The sequence below is a fragment of the Charadrius vociferus genome, unplaced genomic scaffold (genome assembly GCF_000708025.1).
Source record: "Charadrius vociferus isolate BGI_N301 unplaced genomic scaffold, ASM70802v2 scaffold218, whole genome shotgun sequence".
NCBI lineage: Eukaryota > Metazoa > Chordata > Aves > Charadriiformes > Charadriidae > Charadrius > Charadrius vociferus.
The window spans coordinates 3,033,506-3,056,864 of record NW_009650084.1 but is presented as its reverse complement, the minus strand read 5'-3'; the positions used below and the strand labels follow the sequence as shown (position 1 = coordinate 3,056,864).

General features: G+C 38.6%; 1 protein-coding gene across 1 annotated transcript in view; it reads left to right on the top strand.

Annotated features, from left to right (window-relative positions):
* The window catches only part of MYO16 (myosin XVI), a 322,775-nt gene that overhangs the window by 289,657 nt on the left and 9,759 nt on the right, over window positions 1-23,359 (top strand). Inside the window, 2 exon segments of the mRNA XM_009892140.1 lie at window positions 8,260-8,418; window positions 15,602-15,693. Of these exon segments, the coding sequence (XP_009890442.1) occupies window positions 8,260-8,418; window positions 15,602-15,693 (251 nt within the window).

The window sequence follows — 23,359 nt, the reverse complement described above, 5'->3', positions numbered from 1 at the left end:
GCCATATCTATCTCATCAACTCTGAAAGTTTACCTGACCTAGAGATGTTCCTAACGTAACTTCTAGGAAGGAGGGAAAGGTTTGTAACTTGTAATGATTGTCACTGAAATAAATATAAAATAAGAGCACTATCTTTCCACCAGCACAAGTTCATCAGCGAAGAAAGCAGAGTGAACTTTTCTGGTTTAGGTGTATACTTTCCATAGCTGTGAACTAATTTACAAAAAACTGATTGAGCTGATGGTTCTTAAGGTCTGAACCAGACCTAGGAGTTCCTGTAGTCACTTCAGCGACTTCCTTCTCACTACCAGTCTTATCTTCTGAACTCTGGCTGATCAGTGTCCCACTAACACAATATTCTTCAGAGGAGCTCTTTACCTCCAGCAGAGTTTTGTCACTTGATGTTTTTCATGGCCTGAACCTCCTCTCTTTGCTGTCCAGCGTTCATATGGAGCTTCCATGAATGCAGCTTCCCAGAACAAACAAGTGGTCTGGTTTTGTGTTTACCCGCTCCATTGAAGAACGTAGCTTTTGGAGTGGCTTGACACACCATCTGATAGCTCCACTTACACAGCTCAGAGAGAAAGTGTTCTAGAAATGACAGTACAAATTCATTGCTGCCGGTCCTAGGAGCATCATTGCAGGGGGAAATCCTAGACAATTGCTGCTGTGAGGGCAGGCTTTGTGAGGTGAAATAAATCAATGAATAATTATTGGCTCTGATGGCAGCGGCAGCCGGCAGCACAGCTATGAGGGTGAGACAGGCAGTACACGCTAATGGGCCGGGGGAATCCTGTCTTGACAGTTTTCATCCTGCTCCATTTCTTTCAGCAAATAAGATGCATCTGTTTGCCTCTAGCTCTCAGCAGACAAAGTAAACAGTCATGCTACAGCAGGTCACAGTGTGACTTCATGTGGGTAAACTGAACTACTCTGAAGCAATATGCATTTATCCAGTTGCACCCAAGACAACGTATGCTGAGGGTAGCTAGCAAATGCCACGGACAAGGAATGCATCAAGAGTAAGTCAGAGCACAACAGGAAACACCAAGTGCAATTGTCAAGGTGCAACAAAACACGGTGGTAAACACTTGAGCCAAAATAAAATGGCGGTTATTATTTAATCTTCCTCTCACTTTCCTACATGAAAAAATATCTGCATAATTTCTGCAGTTGCCATCTTTTTTTCCTTTTTTTCCTCACTTCACAATGTCCTCTTACCACAGTAATGTAACAAATATTCAGGGATGGCCACTAGGATTTGGTGTATTCCTGACTCTCCCAAGAAGGACTAAGAGCACAGATCAGGAGTGCCTTCTGCCTGCAATGTCTTCTCTTTCCTATGACAGTTAATAGGAGCCGTCAGTTCTCTCTTATTCAGATGTATGACAAGCTGCTTGATTTGAAATTTCCATTTTGCTGGATGCCAGCCACAGGTTTCAACGAAATCAAGCTTGTTAGCTTTTAGATTCCATGGTAGCTCAGGTACAAAAAGCTTCTCCTCCTCTGTTACATTAATTTATCTGCCAGCATATATGTGTTTTCCAGATTTCATAGTTGCTAATAAAGTGTGAATAGCTGTGGATCTTGATAAGTAAAACTGTATATTGATTATTGGCTACAGAAAGTCATGTTTTCCACAAATGGAGAAATACAGTTGGACATTATCCTGAGATTTATTAAAAACATTAAATGATAAGAAGGGGAACCATTTCCCCCCCTTTTCATATAATTCTTTCCATTATTATGTGTTGTTTATTTTTGTAGGTTTCATTCCTTTTTGGAAAAGCTTTTAAGCTTTTTCTATAATATTTGTGGTTTCTCTTTTATGGGGCTGATGTTTTTGTTGAACAGGACAGAGATTGTTTCTACTTTAGGACCTAGATACATCCTGCCTAGCTTGTGGTACTGAAATACAGCTGGGAACTCAGCCTTAGCTCTCTGTTTAATTAATGAAAAAGAACATGTGCCTTGAAAGAATGGTCCAGGTACAAGTCAAATGAGATCAAGTGGGGTGTATTACTTACATTTACACTAGAGCAAAACTCAGGAGAACGTGCTCTCCCCATACAGTCAGGATGAAACTTTTAAATGTGGTTTCAGTGGAAACTGTACAACAGTTCAGTGCTCCACTAGGCCCATCTGGTTTGAGGTTGCTTTTCTTCCATATTTTTCCTTTTTTTTTCCTGAGATGGACTTAATATTGACCGGTCGTTTCTGATTGTGGTACCTAGTGTTGTCAAGGTGAAGGTCTATGTCTGGTTTAGTAAAAGAGCTAGTGCCAGGGAATGCCCTGGATACGGCAGCTCAACCCTTGGCGCAAAGTGCTAGAGCAGTCCCTGGCATGGTTTTGGACCTGGCAGGCTGGCTCCCTTCCAGACAGGTCTGGGCACGGTTCAGGACAGGCCAGGGACCATTCCCAGTAGACAACCTGGATGCATCATCTCTGCTGTGGAGGGCAAGAAAGTGTAATAGCATAGACATGGGTCTCTTACCATTTGCCTCAGGGCCAGAGAACAGTTATGATCACATTCGAATTACCAGGATAGACAAAGCAAGAGGCCTTCTGTATTTATCCTGTATTATGAATCCCTTGGTGCTTTGGCAGGGCTGCACAAAGTGTCCCAGGTAAGCATGAATCTGATCCAAAAGCCACTGAAAGCAGTGGAGGCCTTCTGTTGTTATTAATGAGTTTCCAGTCAAACTGTAAATGAGCACTAACTGTTAAAAAGGAGAAGTATTTGGAAAAAAAGAACATATGGGGACAGATATACGTTATGGGTACACCTACTTTTAAAGAAAGGAAAGCAAAACCAAGGGCTTCAACAGAAAAGAAAAATGCAAGCAGGTTAGCAGCTGCTGGGCTTTTAATAACATACTGGTTATTCAGTCTTGCTGCACAAAGAGTCTATGGTGATTCCACCAAAATGCTGATATCAGTCATTGATTTAGACTTTGCTTTAGACTTTATTCAATATGCTAAATATATAATTTCCTTGCAAAATTAATAGTTTCTCAAAATGTTTCAGTATTGCGCTTTAATCTGTCATCTGAATAGAGCTTATACTGTCCCGTTTTCTAATTTTGTGATAACAGCACTAATTCAGTCTAAATACTACTTATGAAATAACTATGATGTTTGGGATCCTACATTTTATGTTTGAGAAAAAGAGCTTTATAATAGGATATTTGGAAGTCATAGCTCAATTAAAAGAGTTTAAGTTATTCTTTTGACAAAAAAAAAGTTATATCGAATCAAAAAGGAAAAGAAAAAGCAGATATATTAAATCATTTCTATGATTGCCATACTCTGACTTTTCTTTCCAAAATAAGTGAAATTTCAGTCCATCCTATGCCTTATGACTTTGTCATGCGTTTTAAACTCAGCCTCTTCCAGGAACACTGAGAAAAACAAGCAAATGTGGATTTCGTGAGCTGCCTCTTTTGCATACCTTTCCTCTTACACTTTTCAAGTAATGTTGATGTAATTAATTATGGGTTTATTGGAATACAGAGCTTGCTTGTAAGGAAATAACTCATACTCTGATTAAAAAAAAACCCTGTATGTGGTATTGCTTCCAGCTATTAACTCTGCTGCAGTTGAGAGGCAAATTGTGCCCCCAATTCAAACACCCGTACATCCTTGTAGTCCACACATCCTCATTAACTGCAAGATTAGTCAGAGCAGAATTTGACTGAGTCAGAAATATCTTTTTGGCAATGTCCGTTTACTGAAATAATAATCCAAATGCTGTTCACTGTTGCAAAGAGTCTGTAGGTTTTCACTTAAAGCTTGTATTCCTTTTATACTCATGAACTCCCACCATGCTCTTACAGCTGATACCTCTCTGTAACTAGTCTCTCACAAGTAGGCATGGATGACTCTTCAAATAACATTTATTATGATCTGGAAACTGCTAAGATGCTGTTACTGAAAAAAAAAATAAAATTGAAATCTGGTAAATCCATCCATCTGGTGAGAACAGCAGAGCACAAGTCTGAACAAAAAGCTAACATTCAGCATGTTGGTGAAGATGTTCAACTGTAGGAACCATGGCTTTTTCTTTTCCACTGTCCTAAAGTTTTTCTGATAGTTTCAGAAAGTTATCAAGGGATGAGAGAGCAGTGCATACTTGTATGTGCAGGGATTCATGGCAGCAGGTAAGGTTGACATTAATGTGGAGAAAAGTTCAAACTTCTGTATTTTGTGACTGAGAAAACATGATGATGAAGTGAATCTCAGACCAATACTCCATGGATAAAATAGGAATCAGTAGGAATTTTCTAAGTCTTTAGTGTTAACAGAGGCCTTCCCTATATCTTTTATAATTGTCCACAGTACTCCTGTCTAAGATACCACTGTGCAATGATAAACTGTGTGCAATAGGATATTATGATAAAAAGTCAGGAGACATCTTTGTTATGCTCAGGGATATTTTGGGTAGTGGGGATGCAGGACAGAGAAGGATACCGCAGCACAGAAGATAAAGCCAGGGCCTTCTGGCATGTTAAAGCTTATTGAAAAAACAGATGCAAAGTCCTGCACCTGGGAAGGAATTACCTCTTGCAATGGGGACAGACTGTCCAGGGAGCAGCTCTGGGGAAAGGGTGCTGGGTGCCCTGGGAGCTGGGCAGGAGCCAGCAGCAAGCCCTGGCAGCAGAGATGGCCAGCAGCACCTCGGGCTGTGTCAGGAGGAGCACCCACCAGGAGGTCAGGGCAGGGGTTGTCTCCTCTGTCCAGCACTCATTGTTAGGTCACATCTGGATACCGTGGCCAGTTTGGTGCCCCCCAAATGCAGGAAAGAAGCCGTTAATGTGGAGTGAGTTCACCCCGACAATGCTCAGGGCTGGAGGATGTCCCCATGAGCAGAGGCTGGGGCAGTGGGGCTTGTCCAGCCTGGGGCAGAGATGGTTTCAGGGGCACCTCACAGTCACCCCAGTGCCTATGGGGAGGAATGGAGAAGGGGCAGCTGGGCCCTTCACAGCTGTGTGTGGCAGGGCAAAAATGTACTGCAGACATGAGCTGAAATGAGAGGGGTTCAGGCTGAGAAACCTCGCCCCGTGAGGACAGGCAGGCCCGGGGGCAGGCAGAGGGACAGGCTGCCCAGGGAGGTTGGTCAGGCTCCGTCCTTGGAGGGCATCAAGACCCATCTGGGCAAAGCCCTGAGCAAGCTGTTATGACCTCACAGCTGGTCCTGCTTGGAGCAGGGGTGCACGAGGGACCTCCTGAGGTCCCTTCCAACACGCATTATCCAGTGATCCTAGGTAAGTTTTGCAGCACTGGGAGAGTACACTGGTTACACCTGACTAAAGCATCCTTATTGTTCTACTTATAGCAAATGTTTTCTTCAGAAACTCCCCCATTGTACACAAAGTCCAAAATAAATGAACAGTACTTGTTTGCTAGGGATACACTCTGACTTCTCTAGGCGTCTTTTAGAAGTTAACCAATATATGTGGTTACACTTTTTTTTGTAGACTCACATGAATCTGCTCCAGCAAGGAGCTGAAGATGCCTATACATAAAAAAATTAGTTCAAGTACCTTTATATAATCCAAATTATTTTGAAACAAAATATAGGCGTCTTCCCTACTCCCAAGATTAATTAAATAAGACACTGTGAAGTGTATTTTCTCTATATCGTCTTCTATTTAGAGACTAAAGGCATACATTTCTTACAATGACCGAATACAGCAAATGGGATAACAGATCTCTATCTAGATAACTGTCCCAAAAGATATGCTGCATATCTCTCCACTACTTGTTTCTGCCAAGTTAAGATGATATTTTAGCTCAATAGTAGCTATCCACAATTCTTTGTAGTATTTCATCTCAGATATAAAGGAGAAAATTTATTTTTCCAAGAACCCTCCATGAATGCCATGAAAAGTTATCAATGTACCCATGAAACAAAAGGCTTCTGCAAATAGGAATGCAAGAAAAAGTCTTTCTACTTGCACATTCTCAAATGAATTGCAGATGTCAGGCAAATCAATAAATCTTTCGGATATCAAGAAAAATAAGGATCCCAGCCACTTCCCCCGAGACTCTTTATGTAAAAGGTGACACAATAATTATGTAGGTGGATTATGATCTATAGGCAAGTGCACTGACTATTAACATCTAAAAGTGACATTTCCTTTTCAGACAAATTTAATATGAGCTGCAAAGATGCATTTTGCAGTCAACTTGCTTGTACAAAAGCTAAATCAGGCATGCTCTTATAATTGTACTGTATGCATTTTCCAGCTCAGACTCTGGTTCTACCGCCTCTCCCAAGTCAGTTACTGTGGGTAGAGCTGGCCAAATTTTTTCAATGCATAGCACATTTGCCTAAATATGCGGTTTATGAAACAGTGCCACTGAAACACTCCAATCAGATCTGGCAAAAAATAATGATCAGGGAAAAAAGGGCAAGGGAGGGAGCAAAATAAACATTGAAATGTTTTATTCTGACAGCTTGGAAATGAACTTTTTGACTTTTCAAGACAGCTTTTTTGTTAGAAGAGAAAACATTAAGAAAGATTCCGAGTTAGATAACCGAAAGCTCAACAAAACTAAGAAAGCCCTTTTCACTGAAATGCAACATTTCAAGTTAACCAGAATGGATATGTAGGTTTTTGTTTCATTAATTAATTTTTAAAATGTTGGTACTTTGTAAATTAGGTGGTTGTTTTCAGTTCAGGCATAAAAATGAAATATCAATCATGTGGTCAACATTAAGTTTGAAAGTATCTGTCACTTGGTGAAAAAATGTTTTTACTGTCCCCTTGAAAAATGCTCATGTGCTCAAGACACAAGAACATATTGTATCTTTGGGAGAGGTGGGGATGTCATTGGAAGTAAGGATGAATGCTGTAATGTTGGTTTTAATAACTAGTCTTCTGACTTCCATTGGTTGTTGCTGTACATATGACAAAGCTTAAGTAGACACAACAAAAATCAAGGAATAGCGCTTTGAGAGGTGCCATAGAAGAATAATTTCCTTTTTGGAGTGCTAAATGAGGGCCCATGCACCCAGGTCAGCCATAAGACATCAGCCCTAGGAGCGGGTGCAAAGAGTTAGGGAAACTGAAATGCAGCTAAACAGGGAACTGAATTCAGCTTTGTATTCTGTGGGAAAAAAAAAAGAAAAAAAAAAAGAGATCATGGCAAGGAAAAAGTATATATAAGTGTTTACCACAAAAGGAAGAGAAACACAGGAAAGAGAGAGAAATCTATCAAAAACTGCATAGCCTTGCCAGTACAGCATTTTGTGCAGCCTCATCAGCCCCACCACACAGGGGTGGAGTGCGGATAGCCAGGGACGCCATAATTGCACTGGGGGTCTCTCCTACAATCCCCATCTGTTCACGGTCTTGTATCCCAGCTCCGAGCCTGCCTCTGGCCCCTGAACTCCAGTGGGGAGCAGTGCTTGGGCACCTCTGATGACTGAACCCTACTTTTTGTGGCTCACTGGGCTGACAAAGCCAGGCAAGCTCGGAACCAGCTCCAGGCACTTTGCTGTGAGCTGCTCTGCTTTGTGTGGACGTGCCATCAGTCAGGAGGGGAAGAAGAGAAAGGTTTTGCCCTTCTCTTTGGAGAAACGCCTGTGCGCTGTACGCAGCTTGGGAACTCCTACAGGCTCAGGCCTCCTCTTGATATATTGAAGAAATTTAACTAAAAGGCATGGTAACCTGGAACTTTATAGCAAATGACAACTGATGGCTGGAGTGCCCTGAGGCAGGGTAAATAACACCTGTGAGGAGGCTCTGCTGGGAGGAATTTTGCTACATATGGTTTCATATGAAAGGCCATTTCATTTCTTGTGGGAGGAGATAAGAGAAAAAAGTAAACCCCTGTTATATCTAGTAGCAACTAATGCAATGGTGAAAGACATTGTAGTGATGACAGCTGTATATGAACTTATTTGAAATAGAAGAGAATCTAAAATAGAGGCGATACAAACATTTGTTGAGTTTTATCAGCTGATATATGTGTGAAAAGAAACAGTGCATATTGAATTTTGTTAAGGCTTTTCACTTCCATAAACTTTAAATGACTACGAGTGGAACACTAGCAAAAAAAAAAAAAAAAAACCAAACCCTGCAAAAATCAAAAAATCACTGACTTAAACATTCCACATTTATCACTGGACTTATCAATTTAGTGATTAATTAAATTAATTTGGTAAAGTAATCCCTTTCTGTGTGTTAGCTTTTTCTACTTAAATGTGAAAGCCACAGCAAGCTGACAAGCTTTTTCTCTGTTTGTGTCAGGTGCTGAAACTAATCTGAACTTGAGGAGCAGGGAAGATCCAAATACATCAGATATTGGATCAGAAACCCAGGATAAAAATGCAAATAACCATGGAACTCAGTCATCTAATCCACTGTCCAGTTCTGTGACTGCTGAAAATGGAAATTCAGTATCAAATGGTAAGCAGTTTTTAATCCCAACGCTCTTCTAACATAAAAGTGCTGAAGTGTTTCCTTGAATGAGCTTTTTAAGATATAGTCAAGCTGGAATCTTCTGAGTTGTGAAATATCTGTGTTTCTGGAACTGGCTTAACTTTGTATGTGTGAACTGATAAGCCCCTCTGCAATAAAAGCTGAATGTGAAGAAAATAAAACAACCTCTGTTGAGGAATTTCTAATTAGCACAGCTCCAAGTCTATAAGCAGCCCAAGGCATGGAGGACTGAGATGTGAGGTTTCTGATCTTATAATCAATACAAATGGGACAGAAAATGGAAAATCGTGATCTCCCTTTGCTACAGATGCCATACTAGTGAATGACAAATTGTTTGTTATTGCCACAAGATGATCAAAATGGTGCAAGAGCAATGACAGAAAGAATGAAAACTTTCAAGGTCCTAAAAGCATAAATCCTAAGGATATAACACCTGTATTACAGAAAGTCACATGATACAAATAGACAACTATGAAAAAACACAAGACAAATAGAAAGTATTTATTTTGATGGAATGTGGAGAAGCAGATGTCTAAATACTTGCATGGCAACGGGTACAGTTATCTTCATGCTGAAAACTTAAGTCTAAATATGGGTTGTGTAAGTGGAACAGTTGTATAACCTTTACTGTTAAGGGTAGAACTACACATAATGCAGTTGGTAGTTTGAGAGCTATATTGGAAAAATCAAAGGGAAAAAATATTAGGTCAAGTAAAATATTGAATTTTGTTTCCCAAATATGTTATCCTCTTTAAAAAAAAAAAAAAAAGAGACTACAGCTGCTTTATTATCATAATGAAACATTTCAAAATCAAATAATTTCTTTCTTTTTAAGAAAAACTATTCTCCAAATTTTGCAGTGCTTGGCCAAAATAATTCTTCCTGCTCTCTCTGATAATCAAAGCAGAAAACTCATCCAGTCTGAGAAGTTATACAAGTATAAAGGTGCATTCATTCCTGTGTGGAACCAGGAACACACTGTGACAGAAGAAAAAAGCATCTTTGTCCATTACAACGGTGTCCCCATTTGTATTGGTATAATGATTTGGGGAGGAGGGGAGCATATTTTCAGTATGTATAACAGTCAGACTGTTAAATTAACACAAAAACTGTGGGTAGACCAAGTCTTTGATTCCTTTCTACATAGGATTTTAACTGTATATTCTGATGTCCTAATGGGACCTGTGGGAGATTAGCTTTTTGTAAGAGCAACCGTTTTATCCCCAGACCCCTTAACTGGGAGTTTAATCACAAGAGCTGTGTTTCTTTCAGCTTAGAAATGAAATTATGCTTTAAGTTTGCAATTTGTGATTATTATAGTTAAATTAGTAAATGAGCTCAGTTACTTAAATAAATAGTCATTGCTTGAATAAAAGGCCAACTAATAGGCAAGATGGGTGCTTGTAATTATTTGTGTGAAGTTTTTATCAGTGTATTTGCAACCACTAGTAGCCAGTGCTATTCAGATTGATAATACGCAGTATCTACTATGCATAATCTAATTCTTTTCAAGCTATTTATATATGGAAAGTTTAATCATACAGGTGTACTGTCATGCAATGGAATTTTCCAGTAAGATATTTTTTCCATTAAAAACACTGATTCATCAAACCCTAACTTCTCATGGAAGGCTCCCAATTTTGATGCAGCTTTGACAAGGAATGGTTTTGATATTCACTGTATACCATGAGTAGAAAAAAACTCCCTTTAGGTATGTCAGTATCCCACTGGTGAAGGAATTAATATTATTTGTGGTATTTCAAGGTTCAAATCTATGTTTTGCCTGTCAGACTGTTGTAGAAAATACACAAGCTTTTTTTTTACCCTGATGCAGGGCAAAATCAGATTATAAATTTTGTGATACAGATTGCTAGTTTTCCAAGCACCCTTAATAATAATTGAAATAGATGACAATATGGAAAACATTGGTGTACTTTGATTACATTAATTCAAATCAAGGTTGCTTAGGAAAAAAAATCCTTCCAAGATACAACTTTAACATCTTCATGATTTTGAAATCTGTGCCTTGTTGGATGTATTAGGCAATACTGAAATTAAAGAACGTGCCATGAGATGTTTCCATGTAAAATAATTTTTCATCTCTTTGTTACTGTATACCAAAGTCCTCTAGCTATGGGGAAAATAAAACCTGAAATACATTATTAAATATTTTATACTGAGATTACAAAACCCTTGAATATAGAGCAATCTGCTTCCTACTGTTATACAGTGCAACTATACAATTTAATTTCCACTCATAGAACTAAAGTCTAGATTCATACATCACTCATATGAGTTAATATAGAAGCAATTTCTTAAATAAGACTAGTCTTTTGCTGTCATGAATGAAGTATCAGCCCCACTCCTCTGAAGCATCAGGAAACTTAAAGTCACTACGGTCACAAGAATAATCATTTTGATGAAGATGTTAATCTTACTTATAACCTAATGAATTCTTTACAAAACCATTACTAAGCAGGTAAAAAGTTGTCTGGCTCAGCTTCCAAACAGGTTAATGCTGTGTCACTTTCAGAAGCTGAGTTTAATTTCTGGCACTGCTGTTAGTGCAGAAATTTAAAAGAAGTTGCTTCTTCATTTTATATAATGTAAACCTCTTCTTCTTTAGTTTATCTTTAATATTAGAAGTAACACCTTTCTACAGCTCTGTGCTAACAAACTGTGACTTTTCTGCCACAAATCTTCCACATCTACCAGAGTTTTTAGTCTGAAAGAAAGACCTTTGTTGCTATTCCTTGTCCAAACACAAAGAGTAAAGCCTGTAATAACCTTTTACATGACAATGCTGAAAGTTGTGATCCTAAATCACCCAAACCAGCAGATACTCTGGTGGGAGACACTCAAACACTGCGGGTAAAAGTTTACTGAACTTTGTTGTCATTTGCAACTAGGATCTAATAGGATATAGAGTGTTTAATTGAGATTCTATGATTCTATGATCAAGTGAAATGTTTAAATATGATCACTATAATAAGTGACTGAGGTGACCTAAACTTTGGTTAATGAAAGAGAGAAATTCCCCCGATGTCTGACAGTTCTTTACCCGCAGTGGAGTGTGTGGTAGAGGTACTTTGTGTAACCCAAGTGAAAATTAGAGTAGCTATTGTATAGACGAGACAGCCCTGTTGGACTGCAGGAGCATCGTGCTGCGTCGTGCCTAATAGTCACAGAGGCACACACTCTGCACTGGGCTGTTCATCGAGCTCCGTTGGCGTGCTGCTGCCCCTCAAAGGAAGTCTCTCTAGTTATTCGTCTTCAGTTACAACTGAGGTCCACTGCGTGTGTATGGAGATACATGTAAATGGACTTAATATATAGTTTATGCTGATTGGCATAAGAGTAACTGTCAAGAACCTGTCTGTTTCACCAAAAGCCGTATGCATTATTCAGGTAAGGAGATTAGTCTTGTATAACTTTAGCTGTTGAGAAGATAGTCATTCTGTCTAAGCAGGTCACCTGTGGGCTACAGCCTGCTGTATGGTCTCTTGAAACTTATCCTGACATCTAAGCACGTCAGGCAACAAGTTGCAGAATGGGAGAGGTGTCACAGCAGATAACCTGACAGAAAAGGGGCATGTCAGCATGACACAGGTTACATGCTGTTAAGCACAGAGCCACGCATCTTGCCTTTCCTGGTGATGCTTCTTTCACAGTATAGCAGCCAATGTATCAAGTGGAGCTGATCATTAGATCCAGCCTGTGTGTGAATGCGGAATCATGAAGGAAGGTAGAAGGTTCGGGGAATGATGTGGGGCCACAGCTACACAGATCCAGAGACTCCGTGGTGTTGCTGCTGTTTTGCAAATATGGATGTTGGAGGCCAGGAGGTGCAGGGTCTCCAGTTTGGGGGTAGCAGACCCTATGAGACTGCAGGTTCTCTGGTGCCACAGACCCACTTCTAGATGTCCGGTGATCTGGACCTCAATATTTGAGATGCAAGCTTTTTATCTGAAAGATCCTAAGAGGAGCATTTGAGAACAGGGCAGAAACAGGAAATAGAAAGTATAGGAAGAAGATCAGGCATTGAGTGTGGGATCTTTCTTTGAACTGATATAAAAAAGGCATTACAGGGAGTAAGTGGGTAACTGATTGGGTTTTTAGTTTGAGTACACATATTGCTTTGGACAAGGCCATATTCTTGTTTATGTGAAAAAAAAAAAAAAGAAATACATTTCTTTCATTTAACTTCTCTAGTTAGATATTATTGATCTAATCATATCCCTTGCTATCATTTTCACCACCACATATAATTGCAGTAATAATGTTAGTAAACAGAATTTTGAAAAAAAAATTGCCAAATTAGACTTACTTTTAGTAACTTGAGAATAGTTGTAAGAAAGCCCAGTTCGGATGGTGTAATTTGTGCTCCAGCCTGAATCCCCGATTAACTTACATTCTTGTAGTTCTGCCCCTGCCCCTGCTAAACTGATGCTTCCAACCTTGTGCTGAATTATGCAAGGTCTTATTCAGTGTGCAGCTGTGGTATCCTAATATTTACTTAGGTGTACGTAAAGGAAAACTCTCAGAATATAATCAACTATTCCATTTATCTTTCCAAATTCCACCAAGCCTCTGCTTGCCATGGCTGTGACAACGTGCTGTTGCTGTACATGGAAACTTTACTTATTTGATAAGACCTCTTATCAAAGTGCTTTTCGTAGAAATAAACAGAAAATCATTGATAGCTGTATTCTTAGCTCAAGGCTGTCATAGACGGTAGATCCTAAAGTTTATGAATAGAGTGCAAAACCAATATCTTGTTCAAAACATGCCCCTGGCCTAGGAAAGTGTTTTCATTCATTTATGGTGGTCTAGAATCATGCAAATATTTTACATGATATCTTTTATTTGAGTTAAATTAATAACACTTACTTTTAAAAGGCATTTTGCATTAAAATGTGGGTAATTTTGTATTACTTTGTTTGAGATGTATCCAAACTAAATCCTTGTGAATAAATTATTAGCTCAGGAAATTATTTGAAAAAAAAGGGATTTGTTTTGTATTGGCAAAAACTGGATTTTTGGAGGGCAATTTATTTCAAAGCGCTTCATTTGACAAAATATATGTTATTTTTGCTGAGGGAGAATTTTAAGTTGGACAGTGCAGAATTTAATATAGGTAAGAAAGGAATAGTGGTAACTTACGTATATTTTACAAGCTTAGTATACTGGAGAACTTAAACATCAGACCTTGCCCCAGTACATACTTAATACATCATGGATCGGTTCCAAAAAGTGATGACTCCACCTCGAAACAACATGTAGTTCAAATTACTGAGAGAACAGGATCAGACGCCCTCTCTGCACCCAGCAGAAAAGGACTGAAATGCTGGATTCTCACAAGATTTGGCCTGGCTCCTGAGCTGCAAGCAGGGGTTCCACCTTCTTCACTGCTTGTGTGTGTCCAGAGAAAGTCCAGATAATTTGAAGCTGTAGAAAAAGATCCATTTTTATGAAAACTTTACACAAGCTTCATTCAGAAGAACAAACAAAAAGAACGAGCTGTCCCTATTTACAAAACTGTGGAGATGCACCATTCCAAGGGGAAAACTAAAAGAAGGGTAGAGAGGCCAAAAAGGAATAAGGATCTTTTCTTGTCTTTAAAATTCTTATTCTATTTCTCTCACAAAGTCAGGTTATTTTATGGGATTATTCATGCAATTTATATTTTCATGAGTTAGGTCATATATCAGTAACGATGTAAGAGTTAACGCTTATTTATCAAAATAAAAAAATTAAACCCCCTATTTTTAATGCTGAAAATAGCAAGTTGGAAGACAAGCACGTTTCACAGTGTTTCTATGCCAGTTTCATGATTGAACAAGAAACTGAACTCGAACATGAAACAGAACCATGTCTAGTCCAGTACCTAATCCCATAAGTAGCTTATGATTCATTGCCTTTGAACTTTGGTGTTTTTTCCATTATGATTCTGTGTATGTTGTGTATAATACGTGAAGAGTGGGGCTCGCATCACTTTTTCTTATCTAAGAGTTACATATCTAGGCCCAGAATCAGCTTACCTAGTTTTAGTCACACAAAAGGTAAATGCCTAGTCTAATCAAATACTTCAGATTAGATGCTATCCATTTCTAGTTAGTAAAACTCAGGTGATCTACTGAGAACAATTCAACTTGCTGTCCTGGTTTGAGTTAAAACAGAACCAATTTTCTGTTCAGTAATTTTACTTTTTAGCTGAGCCAAACCACAGCACTTGCATATCTCCTACCAGGATGAATCTTATTCTCATGGTGGCTACCTCTGTTCAGTTGACTAAAGTAGTAGTGATACACTGTTTATGGATGCTACAGCAGCATGAAAATGTGGAATATATGCTATATGAAGCAATACTAAAATTGCCAGATACCAGACCTACCATGGTGTCTGTGATTCTAGTTTGTGAGGGGCTTAAAAAGACTTATTGTAGACTCTGTTTCTGCTTCTGCCTTTGCTTCCTCTCATCCCACCTTTCTGATCGTCTGTAGTGCTATGCGGGTGGTCTTCCCGCTCCGGCAGAAGTGATGGGGAAGCGCCAGCAGTCAGCCTTGCTCTAGGGTCACTGTGCAGAGATGTTTGTTTCTCTTGACTACAGAGGGAGACTGCCTGGCTCTTTTACACTGGGTGACTGGTTTTTACACAGCTACATTTTGGGCATGTTATTCCCACATGGAGATTGCACAATAAGTAGTACAAGAATTAAAAAAAGCCTCTCTACTGAGGAGATGAAGTTGTAATTCCTGGACCTACTATCGACTTTGAGAGCAGACTGCAGGCCTGTTTTCAGTTGCTTTTGCATTGCTTCTGTGATGAAAAGGAGCCAGGGGGGAGAGGAGCCAGGGATTTCCGCATTGCAGGAGGAATCCCTGGCCAGTGTATAGGTAATGTGTTATTCGTAAGCTCTTTCAGTACAATTGCTCCTTCTGTAAACCTGCGTGCATACCTATGATGCTATTCATACTTGGTAAACAATAATTGTTCCAGTTTCAGTAAGCATGGAAATGATAAATATCCAGGCAAATGTGTGATTTTTTTCATTCTTTTTTAGTAAAACATGTCAAGGTCTTTTAAATCACGTGCTGAAATCAGCCAATGCATAAATGTCAGATTATAAATGAGTATTGTTCTGCTTTAGGTTTACCAGAGGAAAATGAATATTCAAGACTGTCGGCCAGTACTACGGCAGGCTCATCGATTCAAAGGCATAGGGAGAGCCACACTAGTCAGGTAAATATTTCATTGATGGTCTACTAGAACCAGTAAAAGAAAAAAAAATCATATTAGCTGCATGTTGAAAGCTATTTTGATTCAAATTTGTGTGTCAGCATTGAAAAATGTAGACTGCTTTTACATGTTTGTATTGACCTAAGGACAATAATGAATTTATTCTTAACTTTTTTTCCTGGGAGGATAATCATCATGAAAGGTTCTCACAGTAGACTTCAAAGTTTATGAAACTTACTGTTGCTGTTTGTGATGATGTTATTCTCAGTCAGAAAATATGTCTCTTCACCCTGACAGGGCAAAGATTATCACTTTCAAGATATTCATTCATACCAGAAAGAGTTGCATGATAATGCATCTCACAAGAATAAACGCATAACTATATAATCCTTTTGTATATAAAAGTAGTGAAGACTTTAAAAGCAGTCTTCACTGTTTTTATGCAAACTTCAATAAGTAAAAATTAAAATAAAAATATCTATAAATTAAAACAGCAATAATTACTGAAGTAGTGTGAAGCTTGGACTTTGGTTCTTCTAAAATTTCTGTTTGTTTAATGTCACTAAAATAACAACAGAATTAAGTTTGATGTGCAAAGTAAACGAAATGGAATAAAATTTGCCATAATAGATTTTCTTCATTCTTTTCTTCAGCATTTTATATAGAATGTGAAACACTTTACTTTCTAAGTAGCCAATTCAGGCATGAAGGCATTCAAGAAATTTTATTTTATTTCACTTAAATGCGATTAGTGTATTCTCCTCTTGTCTATGTCTTCAGTCCACTTTTCTAAAAGGGTAGTCCCGAGTCATTTTTTTTATTTGAGATGACCGTAAGAATATTACAGTAAAGACAAATATTGTCCAAAGAGAAAATATGTTGGAGCTGAGAGGAATTTCCTCAACAGAAACCTCTCATTAACCAATAGTTTCCAAACTATTTTACCAGGGAAGTGCTTTATCTTGTTTAAAAGCTACTTATTGTCTGCAGGGGACAGCTGACATTTCATTACAACAAAATACTGGCCCTAACCAAGTGAATGAACGTTTGGCCCTTGACTCCAACAGGAGTGGGATTCCACCTTCAACACCATGTCCGGTTGTAATGTAACTTTGAAAAACAATAGGTTTTAACTGAGTAAATAGGTGAGCAAACTAGTAGAAAAGTCTTCATTTTTTGTTTTTCTGCTCCACTGTCCAAAGCAGAAGCATAACTACAGCGCCTTTTCTGAGTTGAAAAATTGTGCCAAGACAGCATTTGGCACTACACTGATCTTTTCAGATACATAAGTGAGTCTGGCCAGAGCTGCCCTGGCACACATAGGCACATACGGAACTTGCACACAATAACAAATCTTTGTGATCACTGTACCTCTCAGACTCTCAAAATGTACTTTGACCATATTGGGAAAAAATATTTACAGGTCTACTGTCTCCAGATCAGTATTCTGGATGAGGAAACGGCATTATCACCCTCAGCACAGGAAAGACATGGGCCTGTTGGAGCAGGTCCAGAGGAGGGCCACAAAAATGATCCGAGGGCTGGAGCACCTCTCCTGTGAGGACAGCCTGAGAGAGTTGGGGTTGTTCAGCCTGGAGAAGATGAGGCTGTGGGGACACCTTATTGAAGCCTTTCAGTACTTAAAGGGGGCTTATAAGAAGGATGGGAACAAACACTTTAGCAGGGCCTGTTGCAATAGGACAAGGGGTAATGGCTTTAAACTAAAAGAGGGTAGATTTAGACTAGATATGAGGAAGAAATTTTTTATGATAAGGGTGGTGAGACACTGGAACAGGTTGCCCAGAGAGGTGGTAGATGCCCCATCCCTGGAAGCAGTCAAGGTCAGGTTGGACGGGGCTCTGAGCACCTGATCTACTTGAAGATGTCCCTGCTCATTGCAGGAGGGTTGGACTAGACGACCTTTAAATGTCCCTTCCAGCCCAAACTATTCTATGATTCTATGATTCTGAAGATGACTGGAGGCAATGTTTTCAATTGCCTCTGTTACATTTTTTAATGAACGACCAAATACTTAGTAAGCATGAGAGTGGCCAAAGAGCCTTCTCTAGTGAATGAAAAATCCAAGTACCAGTTATAAACCTCACACAGTGAGGCATTTTGTCCTGATAAAATACTTGCCTGGATCAAGGAGGATCATATTTAAATTACTATATCAGTGCAGTACATGGAGAATTAAATGAACAGGGTATAGGGGAGCTGCTTCTTATTTTTGCAAATGGAAACTGTATCCTTATGTGAAATTAGTCTGCAACATTTAAATGCCTTATTTTAGAAGCAAGTCTTTAACCATTTACAAACGTGATTTTTTCAAAACCATTTGCCAAAAGCTGTGCACAATTTCAATTCAGTTCTTTGAAATGTCACTTTTCAGTAAATAGATGTTTTGCCGAAGTGTTTCACAAATCTTTAAAATAGATTCCATGTCACGTACTCAGAATTACATGCAGGGACAATCCTTAAATGCAAGCTCAATAAGAACTGTGACAAGTTTAGATAAGAAACCTACAGTTCTGTGATTTTTGATACAATTGCCATAATGAATAAACATCTTCCAAAATGGTGTTGCCAAAAGGAAAAGAAAAACAAAAATCTTCCTCCCACAAAAAGAAAAACAAATCTTTAAAAAGTCTGTGCTCACAAGGCTGAGAATTCTTACTGCAAAAAGCATTCCTCACCATTTCCAAAGCATGACATATATTTGAAGATGATTGGTTTTAATTACAGTTGACATTTCTTAGCATGCTGCTGGTGACTCTAACAGCATACAACCCCATTGTAAAAGTCTTTGCCAGGCTTCACTGCAGTAACCTTATCACTTTAAAGTAATTCTTGCACAGACGTATGAAATAGGACAGATTGTTTCACAGATCTGTGAAGGTACTGATTGACTAATTGCTTTAGAGAGAGAAACATAGACTGGGTCTTCGGATTTCTTGGCAGACACTCTGTCATTTCAGCTAAAGGAAACCGGTTCATTAGCTTTCAGGGACTTCTAATATTTATGGGTTTTTTTAATATCTCCCTGATAGTTCCTTACTGAAGTGACAGGAGTTAATTTCATTTTTGTCACAGGATCTCAAGGCTCATCTACATCCAACTAAAGTTTAGGCATTGTGGCTTACGGTACCATCATGTTGTCACATCAGGTGATAATTACCTGCATCACTGCCTGATACTTCCTGCACACTGCAAACCTACACACTTCAGAGAGCAGATTCTTCAGCTCAGTATCTGTCAACATGCATCATAAGAATCAATCTTTTAACAAACACTTTTGGAAGCAATTACCAAGTATAAAATATCATGCAGATGTGAACTCAGCAACCTAACTAATCATCTCTAAAGTAAAGTCTGCTGAAAACAAACAAAAATAAAGTTCACTGTTTGCCATAAATGCTACTTTTCTAGGGCAATTGACTTAAAAGTAAATTTTTATCAGAATGAAAAAGGACAAAAATTGGAAAAAAAATTTGAAATACTAACAAAACATTTCTCATTTGAAAGTTATGTGATAAAATTCTACTTTCTTCTGCAAGAAAAAGGGGAAGAGTATTAAAAATGAAGTTTGATTTTTGTCTCATCAGAAATGAAAGAATGTACATCAAAACAAATTAGTCTTGCATGTTAAAAAGAACATGCATGTTAAAAGAACAACAAAGTATGGGTTTTATAAAATAATACCTTTTCCTTAATATTGTTCTGTGGCTGTACAGTTGTAGATTTCCAAGTGATTATATCTCTAGGTTGCAGGTAAGTACCACATAAAACCATAAAGAACCTAACATCTCATATAACACTGTAGCATCATCTTCATCCTCAGTGAAGCTGAAAAAGAAACCATGAATTTGAGGGTCAAACCAGTTATCAAGAAGTTTCATGCACTTTAGTTTGTTCAGATAGTAGATCTTTAAGAAACGCTTTGTTAGCAAAGAGCCACACATATTCTTTTCACTAACTCAGCACACCAGCTTCCTTGTATTTTCTGCTTTCCTTGTAAATCAAAGCATTCCAGTCAAGGAAATCTTCAAAATGTAAACTAGAAATCTCAGTAAAAGGGTACTGCAAGAAACAATATCCTAATCTACCCTTACAAGAAAACCTACTTTGATCTTAGTGACTAAGCCCACACATATCAGCTGCAAGAACTGCATCTAACTCAGCTTCTACAGAAGGTAGCTGTGCTGCGCCTCTTGTTCTCTGAACAGCAGAAAACTAGGAATCTTCCTTTTCCAAACTTGATTTAAAATTATTGATTTAAAATTATTTAAATGCTTATTGTTTCAAATTGCTTCGGTTATTTGTTTAAACAATTTGGGACTTCCAAACATGCCTGGATCTGTAGTCTTGAATTCTTAGCCCATTCCCTTCCAAAGGCAAAGAAACCACCAAAATGGAAGAGATGTTTCTTCTGGTTGTTTGTGCCATAATCTTGCTTAGATAGAAAATTTTGTTATGACTAAGAGTCATTTCTATTCAGTCCCACTCCAGGAAGTGATCCCAAAGCATACTGGAGAGTCTACAGATGTTGAAATTGTTTAGCAGGGTCTAAAGCCCAAAACCTCCTCCAAAATAAAAAAAAGCTTTATAAAATATTACCTCTGTGCTCTTTTTCTTTTACACGAAGCATTTCTCAGTTCCTTAGCCAGTCCAATGAGCTCTCTTCTCCAGACTGTATTTATTGCTTCCTCTGCTCTTGATAGCTCCTATGGGTGTGTATGTTTAAAAGATAAAACATAAAGACTGTTGAAATATATGTGTTCTTTGGAATGTCAGCGACAGCAGCAAGATGAAATAAAGTCAACAAAAGCAAGACTGTATCTTTGGCACCTCACACAAAAGCTAAGCAGTCCTATCGTCTCCTTTTTCACAGATCCAGGACTGTATTTTTTTTTCATTTTTGGTAAAAATATTTTAAAGTTCGTATTAACATTCACTACAAAGTGGGATGTGGTGTGAGAAAGATACAGTAGAATGAAGAAAAGCAGGCCAGCTAAAAGGCTCCTTGTTTCTTATGTGGGCAGCAAGAAGCAACATGGTTTGTCTGTAATGGGATGAGATGGACAACCTGGAGATAATGAACAGATGGGAAGTGAGGGGCAGATTAAAGACTAGAGCGATAATAAGTGTGTGTGTGTGGGGGGTGGGAGTGGGGAGGAAAACAGGCACCAGATAAAGGATGATTCAGAGAAGTAAGGTTTGAGGAAGAATAAAATGACTGAGAGAGAAGGTAAATCATAAAATGGAATGGGGAATTTAGAAAAAGGGAAGAAGGAAAGAGCCAGAAAGAAGAAAAAAAAACAACCACCACCCACTCCCCCCACACCAAAAAAAACCAAAACCCCAAAACAGATAAGTGAGAAGAACAACTAAAAGGAAGATAAGAAAAACAGGAAATAACTAAGGACAGAGCATGGGGTGCCAGAGTAAAAAGAGAGGGACTAAGTAGTAAAAAAGGAGAAAGTCTATGTGATGTTCCAGGTATGATATTCATCTTCATACACATATCGATGTGATCTTTTATGTCCATAAAATAAATAAAATTATAATAATCTGCCTACATTTATAGGGTTCCTTTCTATGCAAGTTAGTTTGTAACCATAGTTTCCTGAAGATTCAGCTATCCAAGAAGAAAGGCAGAAAATAATAGGGGAAAATAATAATGATGATGAAAGAGTATACAAAACAAGTGATGCACAATGCAATTGCTTACCACCCTCTGACCAATGCCTAGCCTGTCTCTGAGCAGCAGCCACGACTCCCTGGACAACTCTTCCCAGTTTTATTGTTCATCATGTTGTCATATGGTATGGAATATCCCTTTGGCCAGTTTGGGTCAGCTGTCCTGGCTGTGTTCCCTCCCAGCTTCTTGTGCACCCCCAGTCTACTCACTGGCAAGGCAGTACAAGAAGCTGAAGAGTCCTAAAACATCAGTGTGTTATCAACATTATTCTCATCCTAAATGCAAAACGCAGCACTATACCAGCTACTAGAAAGAAAATTAACTCTGTCCCACCCGAAACCAGGACAATATCCACCCCTTATTCTATACCATCTATGTCATGCCCAGATCCCACACTTTCCAATACCTCCCAATTAATCACCACCACCTTTCCTGTCTTTTCATATGTGCACACAGATACCATGCCCTTAGTCTATGGGCCATCCCTCTAAAATGTCCGTTGAGTTCACTTAGTCCATGATTTTGGGCTTCATCTGTTGTAATAGTCCTTCAGGGCAGGAGAGATGGTGCGTGGTGCTGGATTGTTACATGCTGAAGCCAGCTCTGGTTCCACCACTGCTGCACTTGTCCGGTTCTACCATTGCTGCACTTTGTTCAGTTTCATTAGAAATTTCATCAGAATTCATTCCTCATTGATCTGGGTAATTGTTACTGTAATACCATCGATATGGCATATAGCAACCATAGTAGTGATGACATACAGTGTTATATAATAATTAACATCACATAATTCAAATCATTGCCTATTCTGACCCAAAATCAGATGCCCTTGAGGTACACATCGGACTTTCCCATCCTTCCGCATCACCCATCAAGTGCCTTAGGTCATTGAGCAAAAGCAATCCTATGGATGGATTTGCCTTTGTCCGAGGCAGGAATAACCCAGACTGTCTTCCCCAGCATATTTTTATGTGCACTACAGGGACTTTGTCCTGGCATAAGATTTTGGTTACCCACTTCTGAAATATGTTTTATCTGTCACGTGCTCAAAGAGGTAAGATAAAAAATGATAGTTATTTTTTCACATACTGTTATATTAAAAAATCTGCAGTCTTATCTCTTCTATTTTGTTTAAACCCCATAGTGCAGGTTGGCAGATTGCAGTAATATAGGAGCCAACATCTGACAATGAAAAATTGGAAATGTCTTTTCATATTCGTGAAGAATGTATTTATTGTTTCATTATAGCTTAAGCCATAGCTCTTATTTCATGAAATCTCATTGCTTTCAGCAGTCCCTTCCCTCAGAAAGAGCTGCATATTCATTATAGTTTCAAGGGCCTTCTTTGTTCCTACTTGATTTAATATTTGTTGCCAATCACTTCTTTTGTTGACTGTTCAAAAGTTAAAAAAAATGAATAGTCAAGAATGCAATGTGTTGCTACTCCCCACCCATTGTCACAGTTTTAAATGCTGGGCTCCAACATTTGTTATTAATGTCTGTCGTGTTTGCCTATTAGCTGGAAGTAATCTTTGATCATCTTCGAAGCAAAATGTGGCAATCAAACAAGTCAGGTGTAATAAAAAAAATCACTAACGCCTTTGTAAACACATAAGACCCAAGAGAGGACATAGAGTGTTATATATTTAAAATTGATCTGAATCAGTATATCCCCCTGAATTGTGTTTTGTTTCTTGTTTTGACAGTAATATCAAGAATTCTCTTTGTAATGTCACATACACACAAAAAACAGGTCTTATAACACAGTGCAGCTTTATTTTTGGAAGACTTACAGTCAAAAACATGTGCCTTGTAGATTAAATGGTGTGAGGTAACGCATAGTATAAATTCATCAGTAGGTACAATATCTTGTGTTTCTGTATCAAGGGCTTTTGGACGGCTGATGCCCCTTTCCTCACAAGTATGTCCTATGTCTGACTGCTGTGACATCCAAAAGGGAAAGTGCAG